At 44.8% G+C, this 18,108-nt stretch overlaps 1 protein-coding gene across 5 annotated transcripts in view; it reads left to right on the top strand.

Moving 5' to 3' along the window:
- The window catches only part of si:ch73-63e15.2 (protein strawberry notch homolog 2), a 59,057-nt gene extending 43,797 nt beyond the window's left edge, over positions 1-15,260 (top strand). For 4 of the 5 annotated variants that reach the window (XM_048251497.1, XM_048251498.1, XM_048251500.1 and 1 more), the window contains 23 exons: positions 1-27; positions 720-863; positions 1,264-1,381; positions 1,534-1,639; positions 1,772-1,925; positions 2,284-2,460; positions 3,097-3,194; positions 3,295-3,377; positions 3,908-4,093; positions 4,276-4,397; positions 4,557-4,688; positions 5,148-5,283; positions 6,754-6,866; positions 7,677-7,748; positions 7,892-8,000; positions 8,221-8,292; positions 8,527-8,670; positions 8,795-8,889; positions 9,500-9,592; positions 9,879-10,010; positions 10,357-10,433; positions 10,743-10,933; positions 11,264-15,260. The exon at positions 1-27 is cut by the window's left edge and continues 64 nt beyond it. In XM_048251497.1, coding sequence (XP_048107454.1) covers positions 1-27; positions 720-863; positions 1,264-1,381; positions 1,534-1,639; positions 1,772-1,925; positions 2,284-2,460; positions 3,097-3,194; positions 3,295-3,377; positions 3,908-4,093; positions 4,276-4,397; positions 4,557-4,688; positions 5,148-5,283; positions 6,754-6,866; positions 7,677-7,748; positions 7,892-8,000; positions 8,221-8,292; positions 8,527-8,670; positions 8,795-8,889; positions 9,500-9,592; positions 9,879-10,010; positions 10,357-10,433; positions 10,743-10,933; positions 11,264-12,000 — 3,318 coding nt within the window. In that variant the 3' untranslated portion in view covers positions 12,001-15,260. The remainder of the gene's footprint in view (positions 28-719; positions 864-1,263; positions 1,382-1,533; positions 1,640-1,771; positions 1,926-2,283; positions 2,461-3,096; positions 3,195-3,294; positions 3,378-3,907; positions 4,094-4,275; positions 4,398-4,556; positions 4,689-5,147; positions 5,284-6,753; positions 6,867-7,676; positions 7,749-7,891; positions 8,001-8,220; positions 8,293-8,526; positions 8,671-8,794; positions 8,890-9,499; positions 9,593-9,878; positions 10,011-10,356; positions 10,434-10,742; positions 10,934-11,263) is intronic. The other variant, XM_048251499.1, reaches the window with a different exon arrangement.
- Positions 15,261-18,108: the final 2,848 nt, after the last annotated feature.

Raw genomic sequence — 18,108 nt, 5'->3', positions numbered from 1 at the left:
AATATCCCCGTGCATGCCTTAAATAAGGTAATGTCTTTGCGACGCGAGCACTCATAGCAGTGTTCTTTTCTTTCCAGGAGACATGGAATCCTTTAGGAAAGGCTTTCCCAGTGATGCTGCATGTTGTGTATTGACATGTAAATTTGATCCCAGCCGTTGTTCTATAAAACTGTGAGCTAAAATGTTGCTCTGCTTCAATAAAATATAATATGCAATACTTACATAGATTATTACGTAGTTTTAGTCATGAAGACTAGACACTTGCTAGAGTGTGTGTATTAGATTCATTTGGTTATAGCAGAGACTTTCTAATGTGGAGACACAGCACTCAAAAAATACTCCATAGAAATGCATGGGGCTAGTTTGTCACGCCAATATGGCCGTTGTCTACACATATCCCACCCCTTACTCGGCAAAACGTCGACATGTGAATACATTGAGCCAATCATATGGTGTGTTGTGAAGACATCGTGCCAATCATGTGTTGTGATCTCGCCGCTGGAGCAAGATTGGTGTCGTGAAGCCTTTGCGCCGCGCATTTCTGCCGAAATGGATGCCCGACGAGTGCCCAAAAAGCGTTGTCAAATGGCCGCCGAGTGGAGGGACTTGCCTAAAAGGACTTTGGTTATAGTCAAAAATCTTTGTCTGTAAAGTAACTTTGATATCTGAATTATTTGACTAGAGCTGTGCTCACAGGCTGTGTCTGATGTCTCGCACAGATAAAGTATGGGGACACAGCTACCTCAGAGGGCGTCCTGTTTGCCACGTACTCCGCGCTGATTGGAGAGAGCCAGGCTGGTGGGCAGCATCGCACTCGACTCAAGCAGATCCTGGACTGGTGCCAACCGGACTTTGAGGGAGTCGTATCCTCTGCTTCCTCCTCAGGGAGAAACTTCTCATAAGATATGGGGATGGGCAGTAATGAATGTGAAACTTTCGGTGACTTTTAATGTTGTATGGTGTGTATGTATTCATATCTTTAGAATGAAAAACATCATAGCAAAGCTAAAACTATATATTTTATTGGTGAGACATGTGGAGGTGTGCATGATGGGAGAAAAGCAGAAAACACATTCTTATGTATATCACACTGGCCTCTAAAACTCTACTCAAAACTCTACTCAAAACAGACTTGATGATAGGAAGACTCATATCCTTAGCTTTCTCTATTATCCTTTAATCTAAGAGAGAGATAGGCTTTATTTGGCGGTCTTGTATTTGTGCAGCTTGGGAATTGTTGTCCTTGACCACAGCTGTGTATAGATTGTGTTTGATGAATGCCACAAGGCGAAGAATGCCACATCCACCAAGATGGGCAAGGCTGTCCTGGACCTGCAGAACAAGCTGCCCCGGGCCAGGGTGGTTTACGCCAGCGCCACAGGTGAGCCTGGCATAGGCACTAACACCACCACTCAGTTAAATTTAACACACACACACACACACACACACACACACACACACACACACACACACACACACACACGCTAACACTATTCACATAGTAAAATTGTCCCTTGTCTTGGCACTACGTAGGTGCCTCTGAGCCAAAGAACATGATCTACATGAGTCGGTTGGGCATCTGGGGAGATGGGACCCCGTTTCGGACGTTTGATGACTTCCTTCACGCCATCGAAAAGAGGTCCGTTTGGTCATTTATGGGGCAGCTCACATTGGTTGTGTTTATATAAGAAAGCAATATTATCTTGTCCCGCAGTCACAGAATGAGTCTATTAATTGGGGACTGTTTGGGTTTATTTGAATTCCTGAACAGGGGCGTGGGCGCCATGGAGATTGTTGCCATGGACATGAAGGTCAGCGGAATGTACATTGCACGGCAGCTCAGCTTCTCTGGAGTGTCATTCCGCATCGAGGAGATTGGCCTGGACGAGGACTTCAAGCTGGTCTACAACAAGGCCGCCAAACTGGTGCGTGAGACAAAACATATCTCTTTATCTATTACACATCATTTTAATTTAAATAGTCTCACGCGCATTTGCATCCAGATAAGTCAAAGGAAGTAAAACTGTCATGGAATAGCTCAACTGATTTCCTGTTTCATCAGCTGCTGTGTAGAGTTAGATAGATAGATAGATAGATAGATACTTTATTGATCCCCAGGGGAAATTCAAGCTGCAGAGTTAAGCCATTATAATCCATTGTGTTCTCACAATTTCCTTTATCAGAGCCCTAGAGTGCCTCACAGTTCACAATTGGAGCTCATGATGTATGTAATGGGTCTGTTATCTTTGACCTTGACCTTTGACCTTGTTTTGACCGTTCCAGTGGGCAGAGGCGCTGAACGTGTTTACGCAGGCAGCAGACCTGTTGGGCCTGGTCTCCAGGAAGTCCCTGTGGGGTCAGTTTTGGTCGTCGCACCAGCGCTTCTTCAAATACCTCTGCATCGCCGCCAAGGTGCGACGCCTGGTGGAGCTGGCTAAGAAGGAGTTGGACGCTGGCAAGGTGAGCCACCCCAACCCCCTTCAGGGGAGCTCAGTGACATTTCAGCTGTTGAAGCAGACAACCTCCTGAGGGTAATATGAGGAGATGAGTTATTGAGACACAAAAGAACCCCAGCAGTCATAGAGCTAAACCCAAACAAAAAGTTTCGTTTTAGGGTTTTACTTCAGTATGTAGCCTGAAACGATGCATTTTGTGAGGGATATGGATAGCCAAGCCTAAATGGAGTATAAATGCCCTCCCCAGTAGTCAGCCCTGAACAGCTGAACACTGAGTTTACTAATGAGCCCAATTATTGAACCAGGGGGTAGAACTAATGAGCTGAGCAGGAGCGTGTGGGGAGTCAGAGCAGGATTAAAGTTTTACTCCCCCAGTCCAGACCCATCACGTCAGGCCCAGGGCAGCAGAGGCCCTCCGGCAGCCGCCTGACACTGAGCCTCTTTCATCTGCGCTGACCGCAGACACGGCTCTGAGCAGCTGGAGCAGGTCTAACCACGTCTGTCTGACTGACCAGGGTAGCGGTGCTTTCAGCTGACGCGTGCTCTTATGTTCTCTCTGTATCCCTCTCTCTCTCTGTCTCTCTCTCTCTCTCTCTGTCTCTCTCTCTCTCTCTCTCTCTCTCTCTCTGCCTGTGTGTAGTGTGTGGTGATCGGGCTGCAGTCCACAGGGGAGGCTCGCACGCGGGAAGTACTGGACGAGAATGATGGACACCTGGACAGATTTGTGTCTGCTGCTGAGTGAGTGCCATGTTTCATGTGGAGTATATTGATGGTGGTTGCGTGGAGCATTGTGTGTGTATGCCATTCTTGGCTCATGATGAGCTGTTTATCTTCACAGGGGTGTCTTCCAGTCTCTGGTTCAGAAGCATTTTCCCTCAGAGAAGCAGAGGAGGGAAAAAGGGGCAGGAAACAAGAGAAAACGTAAGCTGGATATAATGCCATACCACCATTTGAATGATTCATATATTACTATCATTGTTGTTGTGTTGTGAAAACATATGGTCAATAGTAAATGGAATACATTTATACAGTATAGCACCTTTCTACTCCTCTAAGACACTTGAAGCGGTTTACACATTCACCCATTCATACACATTCACACACTTGGGCACGCAAGGCACCTATCTGTACATCGGGAGTGGTTTGGAGTTCAGTGTCTTGCTCAAGGACTCTTTGATAAGGTCAGGAGGAGCCAGGCCTTGACAAGCCTAAACATAGAAATGTGACATTAAAATCATCGGAGTTCAAGAATGTGAATGGAACCTATAGATCACATAGGAAGGTCACGTTAGAAAACAGAACTTGCTGTTATTTCATTGCCTGAATGCAAAGCTGTCACCTTTTGCCTACTTTGATTGACTTGTGTGAATGTGTGTGTGTGTGTGTGTGTGTGTGTGTGTGTGTGTGTGTGTGTGTGTGTGTGTGTGTGTGTGTGTGTGTGTGTCTCACAGGAAAGCCCCGGGGACGTCAGCCCAAGTGCTCACGGCAGGCGCAAGAGTTCGCCGGGGTCATCAGCATCAGCGACGACAGTAGTAGCGACACCGAAGCCATGGACAGCGACTCCAACTCCTCGCCCGACTCGCTGCAGGACAACAACGATGATGTCATCTTCGTCCACCAGACCAACAGTCACACCGGTGCGTTTGACGCTCAAGCAAGCGAAGGCTCCAGGAAAATGCGTTAACTGCAAATTCAGACGTTTGAGGATGTTGCTTTGTCAAAGCCGTAGTGTGTCATATGAAAGCTGACTAATAATGTAAGCCTGGCCGTTTTTCAGTGGTGTCTTTAATTGTCTTTTTTTGTTTGTTTGTTTCCAAAGCAGAAATAGAAAAAATGAAGCAAAGCCTACTGACCAAGATCTCAGAACTGGGAAAAGAACTACCTCTGAACACACTAGATGAGCTCATAGACAAATTTGGAGGACCAGAGAAAGTATCTGAGGTAGTTATTGCAGCTCACCTGCAATTGCAGCGTACTCTCAGATATATGGAATCTAGGTCATGTCTGTGAGGGGTGTTTGGGTGGGTCAATATATGAATGAATGTGCGAATGCGTTTGTTTGTGTGTGTGACACTTTCCGCTGCCTCTCCATGTCTGCAGATGACCGGGCGGAAGGGTCGGGTGGTTCGGCGGACAGATGGGACTGTCGCCTACGAGTCGCGTGCCGAGCAAAGCTACACCATCGACCAGATTAACATTAAGGAGAAGGACCGCTTCATGAGCGGGGAGAAGGTAAGAGGCAGAATCACACACACACACACACACACACACACACACACACACACACACACTCACACACACACACAGGAATGAGCTTGTGATAATCTCAGCAATCTCCGTTAAGCCACCCTTGTCCCTGATGAGTTCCATTAGCCTGGGGTTAATGAGGCAGTAGGATGCTGCCTGTCTCTGTTAGTTTCTCTCTTTCTCTCTTTCATTCTCTCTTTCTCATTATCTCTCTCTCTCTCTCTCCCTTTCGCACGTACTCTAGCTCTCAGTCAGTTCCATTCAATTGGAGTGGGCTTTATTGGCTCGACTGTCCATGACCAGTGGCTTCAAAGCAATTAGGCCTGTTGGAGAAAAACTTTAACTACATGTGTAATGAGCTCATCTGTGCGCTTAATGAGAAGACTTCATCTCTCTTGGCCTATCTTTCTGTGCCTCATTCTTCTTCTCCCCCCTCTCTCTCAGTTGGTGGCCATCATCTCGGAAGCGGCCAGCTCGGGAATCTCCCTGCAGGCAGACAAGCGAGTGAAGAACCAGTGCCGGAGGGTGCACATGACCCTGGAGCTGCCCTGGAGCGCAGACCGTGCCATCCAGCAGTTTGGTGAGTGGAGCAAACAAAGGCCCCTTTAAAGGTTGTATCAGCGATCTCAGGCCTAAAAAAGGCCCAAACATAAATGATCACATTCATCTATTCTTTCCTAACGATCCGCTAGTTGCCTGCCCCATTAGCAGGCGGTCAAAAAAATGCGTCTCTGTAGGCAGCCTAGGCTCCGAGATCTGTACACAAAAACAATTGCTACCAACAAGGGTTGGCAACCCACTCAAAGGCAAAATAAAGTGTTTCAACAAATAACCGACGAGATGCATGTTTAGTAGAGTTTTAATTGAACTGGAGAGACATTGTGGGCAGCCGTGGCCCACTGGTTAGCACTCTGGACTTGTAACCGGAGGGTTGCCGGTTCGAGCACCGACCAGTGGGCCGTGGCTGAAGTGCCCTTGAGCAAGGCACCTAACCCCTCACTGCTCCCCGAGCGCCGCCATTGAAGCAGGCAGCTCACTGCGCCGGGATTAGTGTGTGCTTCACCTCACTGTGTTCACTGTGTGCTGAGTGTGTTTCACTAATTCACCGATTGGGTTAAATGCAGAGACCAAATTTCCCTCACGGGATCAAAAAAGTATATATACTTATACTTATACATCAACAGAAATGACGTATCCCCGCTATCGCTGATACAACCTTTAAGAGTCTCACTTCTCAGACTGACACCAGATTATGGTCATGCTAAGGTCACTGGGGACTGGAAACACAGGAGATGTGAAGATGGTCTGATACCGAAATTACATGATGTATTGTTTTGTATCTTCACCTATACACACATACACATCTGTATATCACTGCATGGTGCTAAAATGCTGAAAGATTTTGCACTCGGTGGAGCCATGTGCTTTTATTTATTTATTTATTTACTTGCTTCTGGTTTTCAGGAGTTCATGTCTGTTTTTGTATTTTAAATTTATTACCATCAATGGTATTCCATTGTCAGTGACTTTGAATCATCTCTTGACAGAAAAAAGTATTAAAATAAAGTAACCCCCGTCCTCTTCTTGTTGTGGCCGATATGTTTGTTTGTTTTTTTTTCAATTGTTTCCCAAAAAGAAGGTGTAATTATTTAGAGGTGTTATGTTTTTTTTTGTTTGCCTGTGACTCTACACATGACTTCCTCTGATTGCGAGGCAGATGGTGTAGAACTCAGACACACTTGCAAAAACTTGCACCAAGTGAACTTCAGGAAACCAAATTCAAACAAACAGCCGAGGGCCATTTGTTTCTTCTGATCTGCAGTGAGATAAGCACTCTGTGTGGTTTTTCAAACCCAAACACACCGCACGTTAATTGGAGAGTGCACATCTCACACTGTCAGCGAGGCCAGGCCAGGCCGCTTATGTCACAATTATCCCATTGAGAGGGTTGCCAAAGCAGAACTGGGCCGACCGGTGTGCGGTCGACTTCCCGCCAGCGCCACCGCCTCCTGTCTCACTTCCCCCTTCCTCCCTCTCTGTCTTCCCACAGGCCGCACGCACCGGTCCAACCAGATCACGGCACCCGAGTACATCTTCCTCATCTCGGAGCTGGCCGGAGAGCGGCGCTTCGCTTCCATTGTGGCCAAACGCTTGGAGAGTCTGGTGAGTTTCGGGCAGAACTGCCCCCCCCCATGCCCACTCCTGATCCTGTCTCCTGCATCTAGGCCAGAGGTTAGAGTGATTCTGGTGTCAAGGCCTGGATTATCACTGATCAAGATCCAATTGTTTAAAAAAAAAAACACTGAACTTGCCCACAAATGTAACAACACATCAGTTAGACTCTAAACTGAACTTGCCCACAAATGCAACAGCACATCAGTTAGACTCTAAAATGAACATGCAAGTCCATGCAAGTATATTGTGTGTTTTCATTCTGCTTATGTAATCAGTCATAGCCAATGTGGCAAGAATGTTCTGGAAAACATTGACTTAGGGAACCGAGAGGATAGAGCGCCTCAAAACAGTGACGCGAGCGCACTGCAGTGTTCCTCCTCCTTCACTGCTGTGGAGTCTGTGTGTTCCCAATGCCTTTCTGATGAGTCACTGCTCTCTGTGCTGCTTAGCTTTCTCCCAATACGGCTTATATCAGTTCCATTGCAACAAAGCGTACGAACAAAGCCCTCTCTGTGCAAATGAATTCATTTTCCTTTCCACCTCGAGAGGAAAGAGAACACTTCAGGTTTTTTTGTGACAATGTCAAACTTCCGCCATTAAAAGTCAAGAGGTGTTTCACGCATGAGTGCGTGATCTGTCGCCTGCTTTGAGGCCTTGGCAAAATGTCTGTAATCCCCTGGATGGGCTTTTGAAGGCTTTTGTCAGAGTTTTGTCCTAAGCGCCATATCTTTTATGTTCTTGGAAGCTCAGGAACTGAAGTTGTCTCCCCTTCCCTTTCTTTGTTTTATCTCTCTGCAGGGCGCTTTGACCCACGGAGACAGGAGAGCCACAGAGTCCCGAGATTTGAGCAAGTACAACTTCGAAAACAAAGTAGGTCACCACGCTTATCTTGCAAAGAGTTTCACTTTCGGCAGAGGAAGCCGCTCAGTCTTATTTGTGAGGTGATTTTTTGACTTGATTGTGTGCGGGCTGCCCTCAGTGAAAGCATCTGTTTACTGTTCTCTCTCTACCAGTATGGCACCAAGGCTCTAGATAAGATCACCAAAGCCATCCTGGGGTACATTGAGAGCAAAGTGCCCCCTCCCAAAGACTACCCTGGTGGCGACTCTATGTTCTTCAGTGGTAAGTGCTTGTATCTGTGTATGTATGTGCTTGTATGTATGTGCTTGTATGTATGGGTGTGTGTGTGTGTGTGTGTGTGTGTGTGTGTGTGTGTGTGTGTGTTTGTGTGTGTGTGTGTGTGTGTGTGTGTGTGTGTGTGTGTGTGTGTGTGGGCATTAAATGGCAATGAAATACATGCCTTAATTCAATTACAATCAATTGCTTTCTCTGTCAATTCCAGACATGAAGCAAGGGATGATAAACGTGGGCATCTTCAGCCGGGACTCACGCTTCGGCCTCAGCACTGAGAAAGGTGAACTCCCCGCTGCTAACCACAGCCCTTTCCCTAACGCTGCACACAGGCCTGTGCACTACAGTTTGCATAAATAAACATTGGATGTGTAAATATTTGTTGGGGAAGTTTTAATTTTTCTAATATCTGTGTGATAGCTTTGGTGCCCGTCAGCTTATCTGAAGGCTGTGTAGCTGCCTTGTCTGTTGGTTCTGCACCCGATTGTCTGATTCACGTTCCTGTTGGGCCTTTCAGACTGCACTATCACCAAGTTCCTGAATCGTATCTTGGGTCTGGAGGTGCACAAGCAGAACTCCCTGTTCCAGTACTTCACTGACAACTTTGACTACCTGATAGAGAAAGACAAGAAGGAGGGCAAATATGACATGGGGATCCTGGGTAAGAGACGACTTCTAGCTGTCAGCGCTTCTCCGAGCTTCCCTTTGGCGTAAACGTGTGCCTTCTCTAGCTGTCTGTCCAGGTGTCTGAGGTGGGTTTTAATGTCCTTTCGTATTCTGTCCAGATCTGGCCCCAGGCAATGATGAGATCTACGAGGAGAAGCAAGAAGAGTTTTTGACCGTGGGGAACCCACACGATGGCCAAGTCGTACTGTATAAGGTACGATCACGTGGTTTAACCTGGTCATGTCTCCATGTCTCCATTGCTCAGCAGCATGCATGCGGTAACAGGAAGAGAGACTGTTATGTGTTTTATCAGTATAACAAGGTGACCCTTCACACTAAGGATAAAGGAGCTTTATGATAAGATCTATTATAGTGACAAGAAAAAGAGGTACTTATTTTTACTGGCAGCTGATCCTAAAACAGCCAGAAACCGCTCAGTAGCTGTTGTTCTACATGTTATCCGTTGGGGTTTGTGGTTGTTTGCTTTGCCTTTGTCATGTGTGTGTGTCTCGTTGTGGGTTGTGCGTAGGTGTGTATTTCTTCTTAATGGCAGAGAGCAAGTGTGTCCACCCAAACTGAACCCTGACCTAATCCCCATCAAAAAAATAACTGAAGTGTCGAAACTGTCTGAATCTTTTGCATTGTGAATATGTGAATATAAGGTGCATGCTGCAAGTGTGCGAGTGTTTTGTGTGTGTGTGTGTGTGTGTGTGTGTGTGTGTGTGTGTGTGTGTGTGTGTGTGTGTGTGTGTGTGTGTGTGTATTAGCTGTGTACTAAGATGGGACTGGGAATCACATGGTTTATTCTCCTCTCACTCCCCTAGATCACTGTGGACCGAGGCATGCCATGGGAAGAGGCCTTGGCCAAGTCCCAAAGCCTGAGCGGCCCAGACGTGGGCTTCTACCTCTCTCACAAGGTGAGCCGCCCACCCCAGAGCCAAACACTAAGTGCCCAGGCACTATCCACAAGGTCAGACCTGAAAGACCGTTTACCACCATTCCTTCAGAACATTCTTCATCCCCCTAGACGGGTGTTTTGGAACAGGTGTATCATCAATTAACTGCCAGTGTTTGTACATTGTCTGATCAAATTTGTAATGCAAATTCGTATAACTTTATAGTACAATGCAACTGAGATTCTAAGTGTGTGTGTGTGTGTGTGTGTGTGTGTGTGTGTGTGTGTGTGTGTGTTCTGACCCAAAGCTGAGAGGCACTCAGCCTTGTGTGCTGCTGGCAGAGCAGGGTCGAGGCCACAACCTCATCATCCACAAGCCCAACATAGGCAAGCAGGCCCAGCCCGAGAGTCTGGACAATATGGGGAAACGCTACCGAAAGGTGAGAGCCCCTCTACACACACACACACACATGCAGATGCAGATTACAGATACAGATGTATGTTGGTATGTGTTCATCAGCCCACAGACACAGGGTCAGACTATTTTCATCGCTAGTTTATTGAGATTGATCTGAATATTGCACTGAGGACGTTCCATTTGCATTGCGTTCCATTTACATTCTCATGCTGCCCCCTACTGGGTTGAAATTGTAATACCATGAAACATGTTTTGTAAACTGATAAAAACTGTATGATATAAATTATTATATATAAATATTGAAAGTTGAAAGATGATCATGTGTTAATGTAAAAGGATGTTCCTGTAACATAATATTTATCTCCCAGGTCACTCCGGAGGAAGCAAAGGACATCTGGGAGAAACAGTACCAGTTCTCCTTCAGTAAATGCAGCCATGCCAACTGGTGAGTGGAACCGGCTATACAGATACAAAATACAAAAGACAATAGAGTGATGTGGCCGTGGGTTAGCTTTACTCTGAAGGAAACTCAGATATTCCCCCAGAACAGACACGTCAGAGAGTTAAGACCAGAATCTCAGAAAAAAAAATCTTGTGTAAATGTTTGTATTTGTGTATTCAGAATATTTGTATACATATTTACACCCGAATGTCTAAATGTTTGTGTGTGTGTGTGTGTGTGTGTGTGTGTGTGTGTGTGTGTGTGTGTGTGTGTGTGTGTGTGTGTGTGTGTGTGTGTGATGATGATGATCAGGAATGGGAAGTGTAAGAAAGTGGAGGAGGGACAGGAGTGCATACAGGGCATGCGTCTGCGTCAGTACCACATGCTGTGCGGCGCGCTGCTGCGCGTGTGGAAACGCGTTGCAGACACAGTGGCTGACCTCACCGGCTCCAGCATCCTGCAGATCGTCCGACTCAAGACCAAACAGCTCCAAAAGCAAGTGGGTGAGTGACCTAAATGCACCCATGGCCCTACAATAGCAGCCTCACTGGACTGCAAACCCTGGTAACCCTAGTCAATCTGACATGACATCTGGTCTGGAAGTGATGTAAAAAAACACCAGGGTCTTTCAACTGACTTTGACCCAGAGACCACTTTTCTGACCAAAAAGTAACCTGCGGACCACTGTTGTTGTGGTGTGAGGAAAGAGGTTGAGACTGGGTCTTTTTTAACTATTAGACATTTTATTTTTCATTCTTGGCATGCCTATTCTGCTATGCTGCATATCTGACTTTTCCTGTGTGTGTATGTGTGTGTGTGTGTGTGTGCTGTAGGCATTAAAATCCCTGAGTCGTGTGTGTTGCGCGTGCGTGACGAGCTGCAGCAGATGGACAGTGAGGTGAGGCGGAGGCGGGAGCGGGAGCTCCTCCAAGCACAGGAGTTCCAGCGGCCACCAGCGCTGCACACCGACCCCCTCGGCCCGCTGCCCTTCCCCTCCACCACCGGCGAGCTGAGCGGCCTTTCCCCCTTCCTCTACCCGCCGCCCACGGTGGGCGCGTTCCCCTCGCTGTCCAAGACCCCGCTGGCAGACATGCTGGACGGCCCGGACACAGTCGCCCTGGGTCTTGGCGCCCTCCCGGCCACAGCCGCGGACTTCGGCCTGGAGTCTCTGGAGTCGCGGCAGCAACCGCAGCCACCGCAGCAGCAGCAGGAGAAGGACAAGTTTCTGGAGTTCATGGACAGCATCCGACAGTTTGATTTGACACCGCTGTCCAACACCCCGCCACCGGCACCTGCGTCGTCTTCGCCTGCAGCCATGTCCTGTGTCCCCGCCGGAACAGCCCAAGCCCCCGGAGGGCTCTTTGCGTCCCAGGCCGTGAGCACAGTTGCCACCCCGACGTCTTCCTCGCCGATGTTCTCCGAGATGCCCTTGTTGACTATGCCCACCACTCCGTGCAACAGCGACGTCCACATTGACTTCCGTGAGGTTCTCAACACCATGTTCCAGAATAGCACCTTGGACAGGCAGTCCGTCATCAAGTTCCCTCTGCAGGGCAGGGACTCCTCTTAACCAACCGTACCAGTTCTTGCCATCCCCACCCCCACCACTGCCATCAGGCCCCAACTCTGGACCCTACTGCCCAGCCCAGCCCAGCCCATCCTCTATCCCCTTAGGGCTTGCCACACCTAACCACACTCAACAACACCTGGCTCACATTCACACGAACCAGGGCCAACCGCGGTAGGATGTCTCTTAGCAACAGCATGTTCTCAGACCATAAACACTCAAAACATTGTAGCTTTAGCTCAGCTTAGGGCTACTCAGCCTTCCGGATTTGAGTCGAGTTTCTGTTTGAGTTTGTCTGTAAATAGTGAAAATGATTTGTATTGGCACATGTGTAAAGTTCTATGTGACTTCTTTGGCGTTCCCTAACTGGATACTTGGGAGGAGGGAAGAGAGGGTGTGAAACCATTGACAGGAAAGACAAAGGTGTTATACAGAGGTATTTTACCGTAACATCAAACTGACAAGGGTAGTGGTTCGGATTTGGATCAAATATACTCTAATAGGTTTCACCACACAGCTGTCCATCCACCTCCCTGACACACACCCCTCCCTCCCTGAAACCCACTATTCACACTAGTTTTTTACGGAATTTTCCTAAAACAATTAGGGAAGAGGGTGGGAGAGGGAGGTTACAATCTGCTATTAACACAGTGCCTTTGGAGATAGTGGAATGTTCTCTTTTAAACACACTTAGACTAATGTGCATTCTGTATTTGACCACAAATGCATCAGTATTTATTGATCTAGTTTTGAGCAAAATCCTGGTTCCCAGCATGAGAGAGGAAGAGTAAAAACCCCAATGAAAAGTAGGGGACGGGCGAAAGCCTCTCTCTCCTCTCTCTAGTTAGTGCATGAGACAGACCGCGCCAAGGCATCTGAGATGTTGCAGCAGTTTCATCTTCTGTGGGTGCCTCCCCTTGAGGCCTGGCATCACCTCATTCGTCAGACGCTCCCCTCATTGCCTCTTCTCGCGAAATTCTCAGGAAGACTGAGGGTGTTATGAAGCACTTCCGTTTTTTTTTATTTATTTATTTTTTTCCCCTTGAAAATTGACCAATTATTTCATCAGCGCAATTGATTTAATAGAGTGCTGTTGTTAAAACTTCTCTCTGCAGTTTAGAAACCTTTCATACTTGGTCGAGTTGTTTTTCCAAGTAATGCACTGTGCTCTCCTACCATGGAACCCCCCAAGGGAACTTCAACGAATGACAACCAATAGCAATCTTAAGCAATAACATCTGAAACTTAAATATTTCAGCTCAAGCGCCTAACTGTGGTGGGTTGTGGTCGTTTTATATGTTGTGTCTTTTTAGAACAAATGTTGTGCTTTTAGTACTCATGACCTTTGTAGAAACATTGTGAGGGGATAAAAGCAATGTGCTCTGAAAGGATAACAGAGCTAGCTTCGTTTTGTTAAATTATTTGCTTGTTTTATTTATATTTAAGGGACACGCTTGCCGTTTCAAACTGTGATCCTGATGGATGGCTACAGTTAAAGTATAACTTGTCAGGGAAGATTCCAGAATTCAAAATGAAACAAAGATCGTTTAAGTCTAACCTGCCTATGTGTAATATTGCACTGTTCATCACTGCTGTATCAGACCTCAGGGTCTACTTCTGTTCTTTGTAAGTAAATCTTGCTTAAGTGTAATTTGTCTTTACTTTAGCAGAATTATACCAAAGTATTTAACAAAAGACTTCTCTGGCTACATCTGACCTATTCTCCAACTCAGGAATTAATATACTGTACATATATGTGTGTGGTGTACAGGTGGGAGATTGTCTTTCTACTTGTGACCGAAGTGAATCGAATCTATATCTGTTTGTTCACATTGGGTGATACTTACAAGTGCTTTTCTCTTGCTGGACTTCTCTTAGTATGCTGTGTCTGTCTCAGACTGGAAATTATGAATATGTGTTATGAACATGGAGGGATTGTTTCCAGCGTAGACTATAATTGATCAATTCCACAGATTCTGAAGGCCTGAAGTCTCTGTGCCATAGTTATGTGGACATGGCCCTGCTTTATTGATTAGCCTAACGGGACCTACTTCTGGTTAATTGGAGTCACATGTAGAAACTGCACCTCTGTGATTCTGAACGTTAAAACTTGTCTTTGATCAAATGCTGTTTCTGTGAGAAGGCTGATTGATTGACTTCTTGTTTTTATCATGCAGTGAAACCAAATCGTCTGTAGAACTGTACTGTGCCTACAGAAGTATATTTCCAGGCAAATCTGCACACAGTTAGGTTTCTTGTGCAATCATTGTGTTGGTTTGATGTCCCATTTGAAGAATTTGCCTTAAGACTTAAATCCGCCAAACCCTAAATATCTGACTCCAGACATATTAAATCATAAGATTAACATATATAAACATACATATCATATGTATTATCCTGTATAAGAACACTCTACACATGCCTTTATACATGATCTAATCCAACATCATGTCCCGTTGTATGTGTTCTGTCTCCATAGAATTGAATACCCTTTATCAGATGGGATGTATTTACGTGGCATTAGTCACATTATATCTGAGGATTTTGGAAACAAAATGTTTTTCAAGTAAAATTGAGTGATGATTTTTCCCAGTACATTCCAATGGGTCTGGACACTCCAAATACTGCAATACACATAACTACAGATGATGTATGTTAACTGTACCACTGACAACACACAAAATGTCTTTACAGTCTAAGTAGTTTTATTTTTATGTTGACCTGGTTGAGATGAAATAGATGTTAAAAAGAGACAGAAGTTGGAGAAACCAGGCAAAACAACCAGATTATAATTATAATTATTTTATTTAAATAATAATATTATATGGGCTACTAATCATATTGTCATATTTAAATTTGCACTAAGAATGGCAAAATTCAGTTTCTGCTGTCTGCATATTAGTATGAGGGCTTCAGCTGTTTGTTGGTGGATCTTAGGTTTTGTCTTTGTCTTTATTTCTCCACCTTTGTATTCATGAAGATATCATATACAAAGATAATTTATTGCTAAAAAAAACATGCTACTGATTGTATCTATGACAAGAGCAAATTATATTATTTGTGTAAAGTTGTGTTCAGCACTTTCATTCTGTTTGCCTTTATTTTTTTCTATATATTTATAATTTAGATTGATGTATATACTGTACAAATTGTGCCTTTTGACTAATTCTTTCAAATTGTTTTCTACTTGTAACAGAAGGAACATACTGCAATTGGTGCAATCTAAACTTTGTCAAGAAACAAATAAAAGATTGCTGACAATGTCTGACTGCTGTTTTTTCTGAAGCAAATGAATTGCTGTGCATGATATTGCAGCCTTTTATGTATTAAGAGAACAGTAACACATAACTCACATCACAGACTTTAATGGTGTGTGTTTCCCAAGTGTAACTCACTCACTCACTTACTCACTCATAGCCAAGCAATGAACATGTTTAGATGTTTTGATAGTAATTGAACGCAGCATAAAGAAGACTGAGTTGTAATAACCGATAACAACAGATTTCTTAGTCATTCATTGTTTATTTGTTACCGGTATGTCATCATCACACTTTGTCTGTTGCTGTTATGATTTAGGCTATAGTAACAGTACTAGGTCATAGTTTTCAGCTGTTTTATCTGAACTTGGTCTCTTGCGCCATCGTCTGGCAGACTTGGTTATGATGAAGACAATGGAAGTCGTGGTGTATTTCCCAATAATCCCAGTCAATCGTAAAAATAAGGGTATTTACAAATAAGGATATTTTACACCGACAACACAAACAAAGGGTCAACGAACAGAGAAAATTAACTGTAGGCCTAGTCTATGAATAGTCCTAATATAAAGTAATCATCAGAACATACCATGATAAGCATAAGACTACACTATTTGGGAGGAGGTAGCTTCTCGCAATGTGCTGACATAGACTATAGCCTAATGTATGTTATAACTAACAAGGTGTGTAAGGCTGACATGTGGAAACGCAAAATGTTTCGCAAGAACCGTACCGGAAGTGTAAAATGGCCCTTGACGTTGCCATTCTCACCTGAATTGCATGATAAAGAGCGCCGCCCACTTTTTGACCATAGGTGAAGTTTTGCGCGTTGCTCTAAACAGAGCCGCACAGAAACAGCACTCCCTGACAGCGGGAACAACCGCACCTACCAGGTGCTTCTTGGACTTCCTTACGGGAATAGCAGAATACTATCTGCAGGTGAGAGGAAACTGCAACTGTTGTATTTCTACGTCTGACTCGTCTGATCAATAAGTTATCTGAAACCAGCACGACCTTATCGGCTCCCATCGGTTTATCAGCTGCTTTCGAGACCATTTTTAAAGTAAGTTAGGAATGTTTGCTTTGGCTTTGCTGTCGATACAAAGGTGTTTCTTTCTTTCACATACTTCTGAGATAGAGGCGAAGCTGGAGTGAACTCATTAAGACTGTTCAGCAGATGTTTATTGTGAGTTAGCGTTTAGGCACTAGGCACTAAATATTAGATTGTGTTGACAATTGCCTCAGTTTAGACTTCATGTGATGGATGGGTCAGTTATGACTGCTTTTGGCATCTTGGTCTAGAAATGAACTAATGACTAAAAACTTCCTCTGTCTGATAGTAAGTTATGGGCCTCTGCCCCCAACTCATCCATGGCACCTTCCTCATCACAGAGTAGCCTTCTTCTCTGGAGGGTAAATGTCAGATGTGTTTGTCCAGTTAAGCTATGTCTGGCATTCCACATTGTCAGCATGTAGACTGGATACAGGTCCACAAACGACTCTGAAATCCTCACTGTGAGAATCTATTTGAGACTTGTGAACTGAGTGGCCTTAACTGAGGCAAGCCTTCAGCTGTTTGAGATACCTAGTGTGTTTTCAGGAATGGGTATTTTTATTGCATAAGTTCAGCAGTGTTGTCGCACACTCTTGTCAACCCACCCTACAGGTTCTCCTACCTCTACAGGTTTCCACATGTTTAGTAGTTTCACTGCAGTTTCGGCAGCCACATTCCCAAATGGCAATCTCTCTTTTTGTTTTTGTTGCACTTAGACATTAATCACAGTCCATAGATGTACTGTAAATAATATCTGTCTTATCTTCTTGAGATCATCTGGCAAGATATATTGCTTTAGTAATGTCCCTATATGAAATAGACTTGTTCATCCTTTCCTTCTTCTAGATTTCTATATATATATATATATATATATATATATATATATATATATATATATATATATATATATATATATATATATATATATATATATATATATATAGTTTGGTTTAGTCTACAGTATAATATTATGTGCCCTTGTTTTCTTTTGTGGATGTATGTAATATGATGTTCTTATAGAGGTTGTGCTGAGTGAGGATAAATGGCCCTTGATCAGGCCAGTGTGGTTGTTTTTATACCTTTATTCCAGCTGAAACATGTCAAACCGTTTCTGTTGAAACAAATGGCTTGGATAAAATTTTGTTTCTGTTGCTCCGATGCAACATCAACATTGATTGAAATGAAGTGACCATATTCTTTTAACAGTATCAATATGGTGGTGTCAAAGGTAGTTTCCCAGGGTGGTAGTGTGTGGCGCTGGAACCAAAGCATGTCCCTCTGTGGTTAGAGACTGTTTACAGAGAGAGTGGGAGGGGCCCCTCACCTTTAAAATGGCAGAAGTGCATCCTTTAGAGCTGTTTGCTTTTGTTCCTGTGGCCCCACAGTCCTCGTCAAGTGCAGGGCTGGTATGGCCCCGGGCTGGTGAAATGTTGTCCGGCTGGCTAAGCCTGAGCCTCCTCCCAGAGTGAGCCCAGCATGTCCCGCATCCCCTTGAGAAGTTCATGATTGATATCAGTTGCAGTGATGGGACACGGAGGCAATGTCAGGAGAACAGTTTCAGCTTTGTTCATCACAGTTAGCCTTGTGAATTAGTGTAACTTGTGTGGAATGTGTAGATCGTTGTCTTCAGAGAGGGAGAGTCTAAGGAACACATGCAAACGGAAGAGAGTTACGCAACAAACAAACCAACAAGTGTTAGACATTATTTTCTGTTACTTCGGTAAGTGTGGCAGCATTTTCTGAAACTTGGCCTCTGCCTTTTGTCTTATATGCACCTGGTTAATAATTGACATCCTATGGTAA

The sequence above is a fragment of the Alosa alosa genome, chromosome 9 (genome assembly GCF_017589495.1).
Source record: "Alosa alosa isolate M-15738 ecotype Scorff River chromosome 9, AALO_Geno_1.1, whole genome shotgun sequence".
In the NCBI taxonomy this organism is placed as follows: Eukaryota; Metazoa; Chordata; class Actinopteri; order Clupeiformes; family Clupeidae; genus Alosa; species Alosa alosa.
The sequence above is the reverse complement of the archived record's forward strand: the minus strand, read 5'-3'. Positions and strand labels throughout refer to the sequence as shown.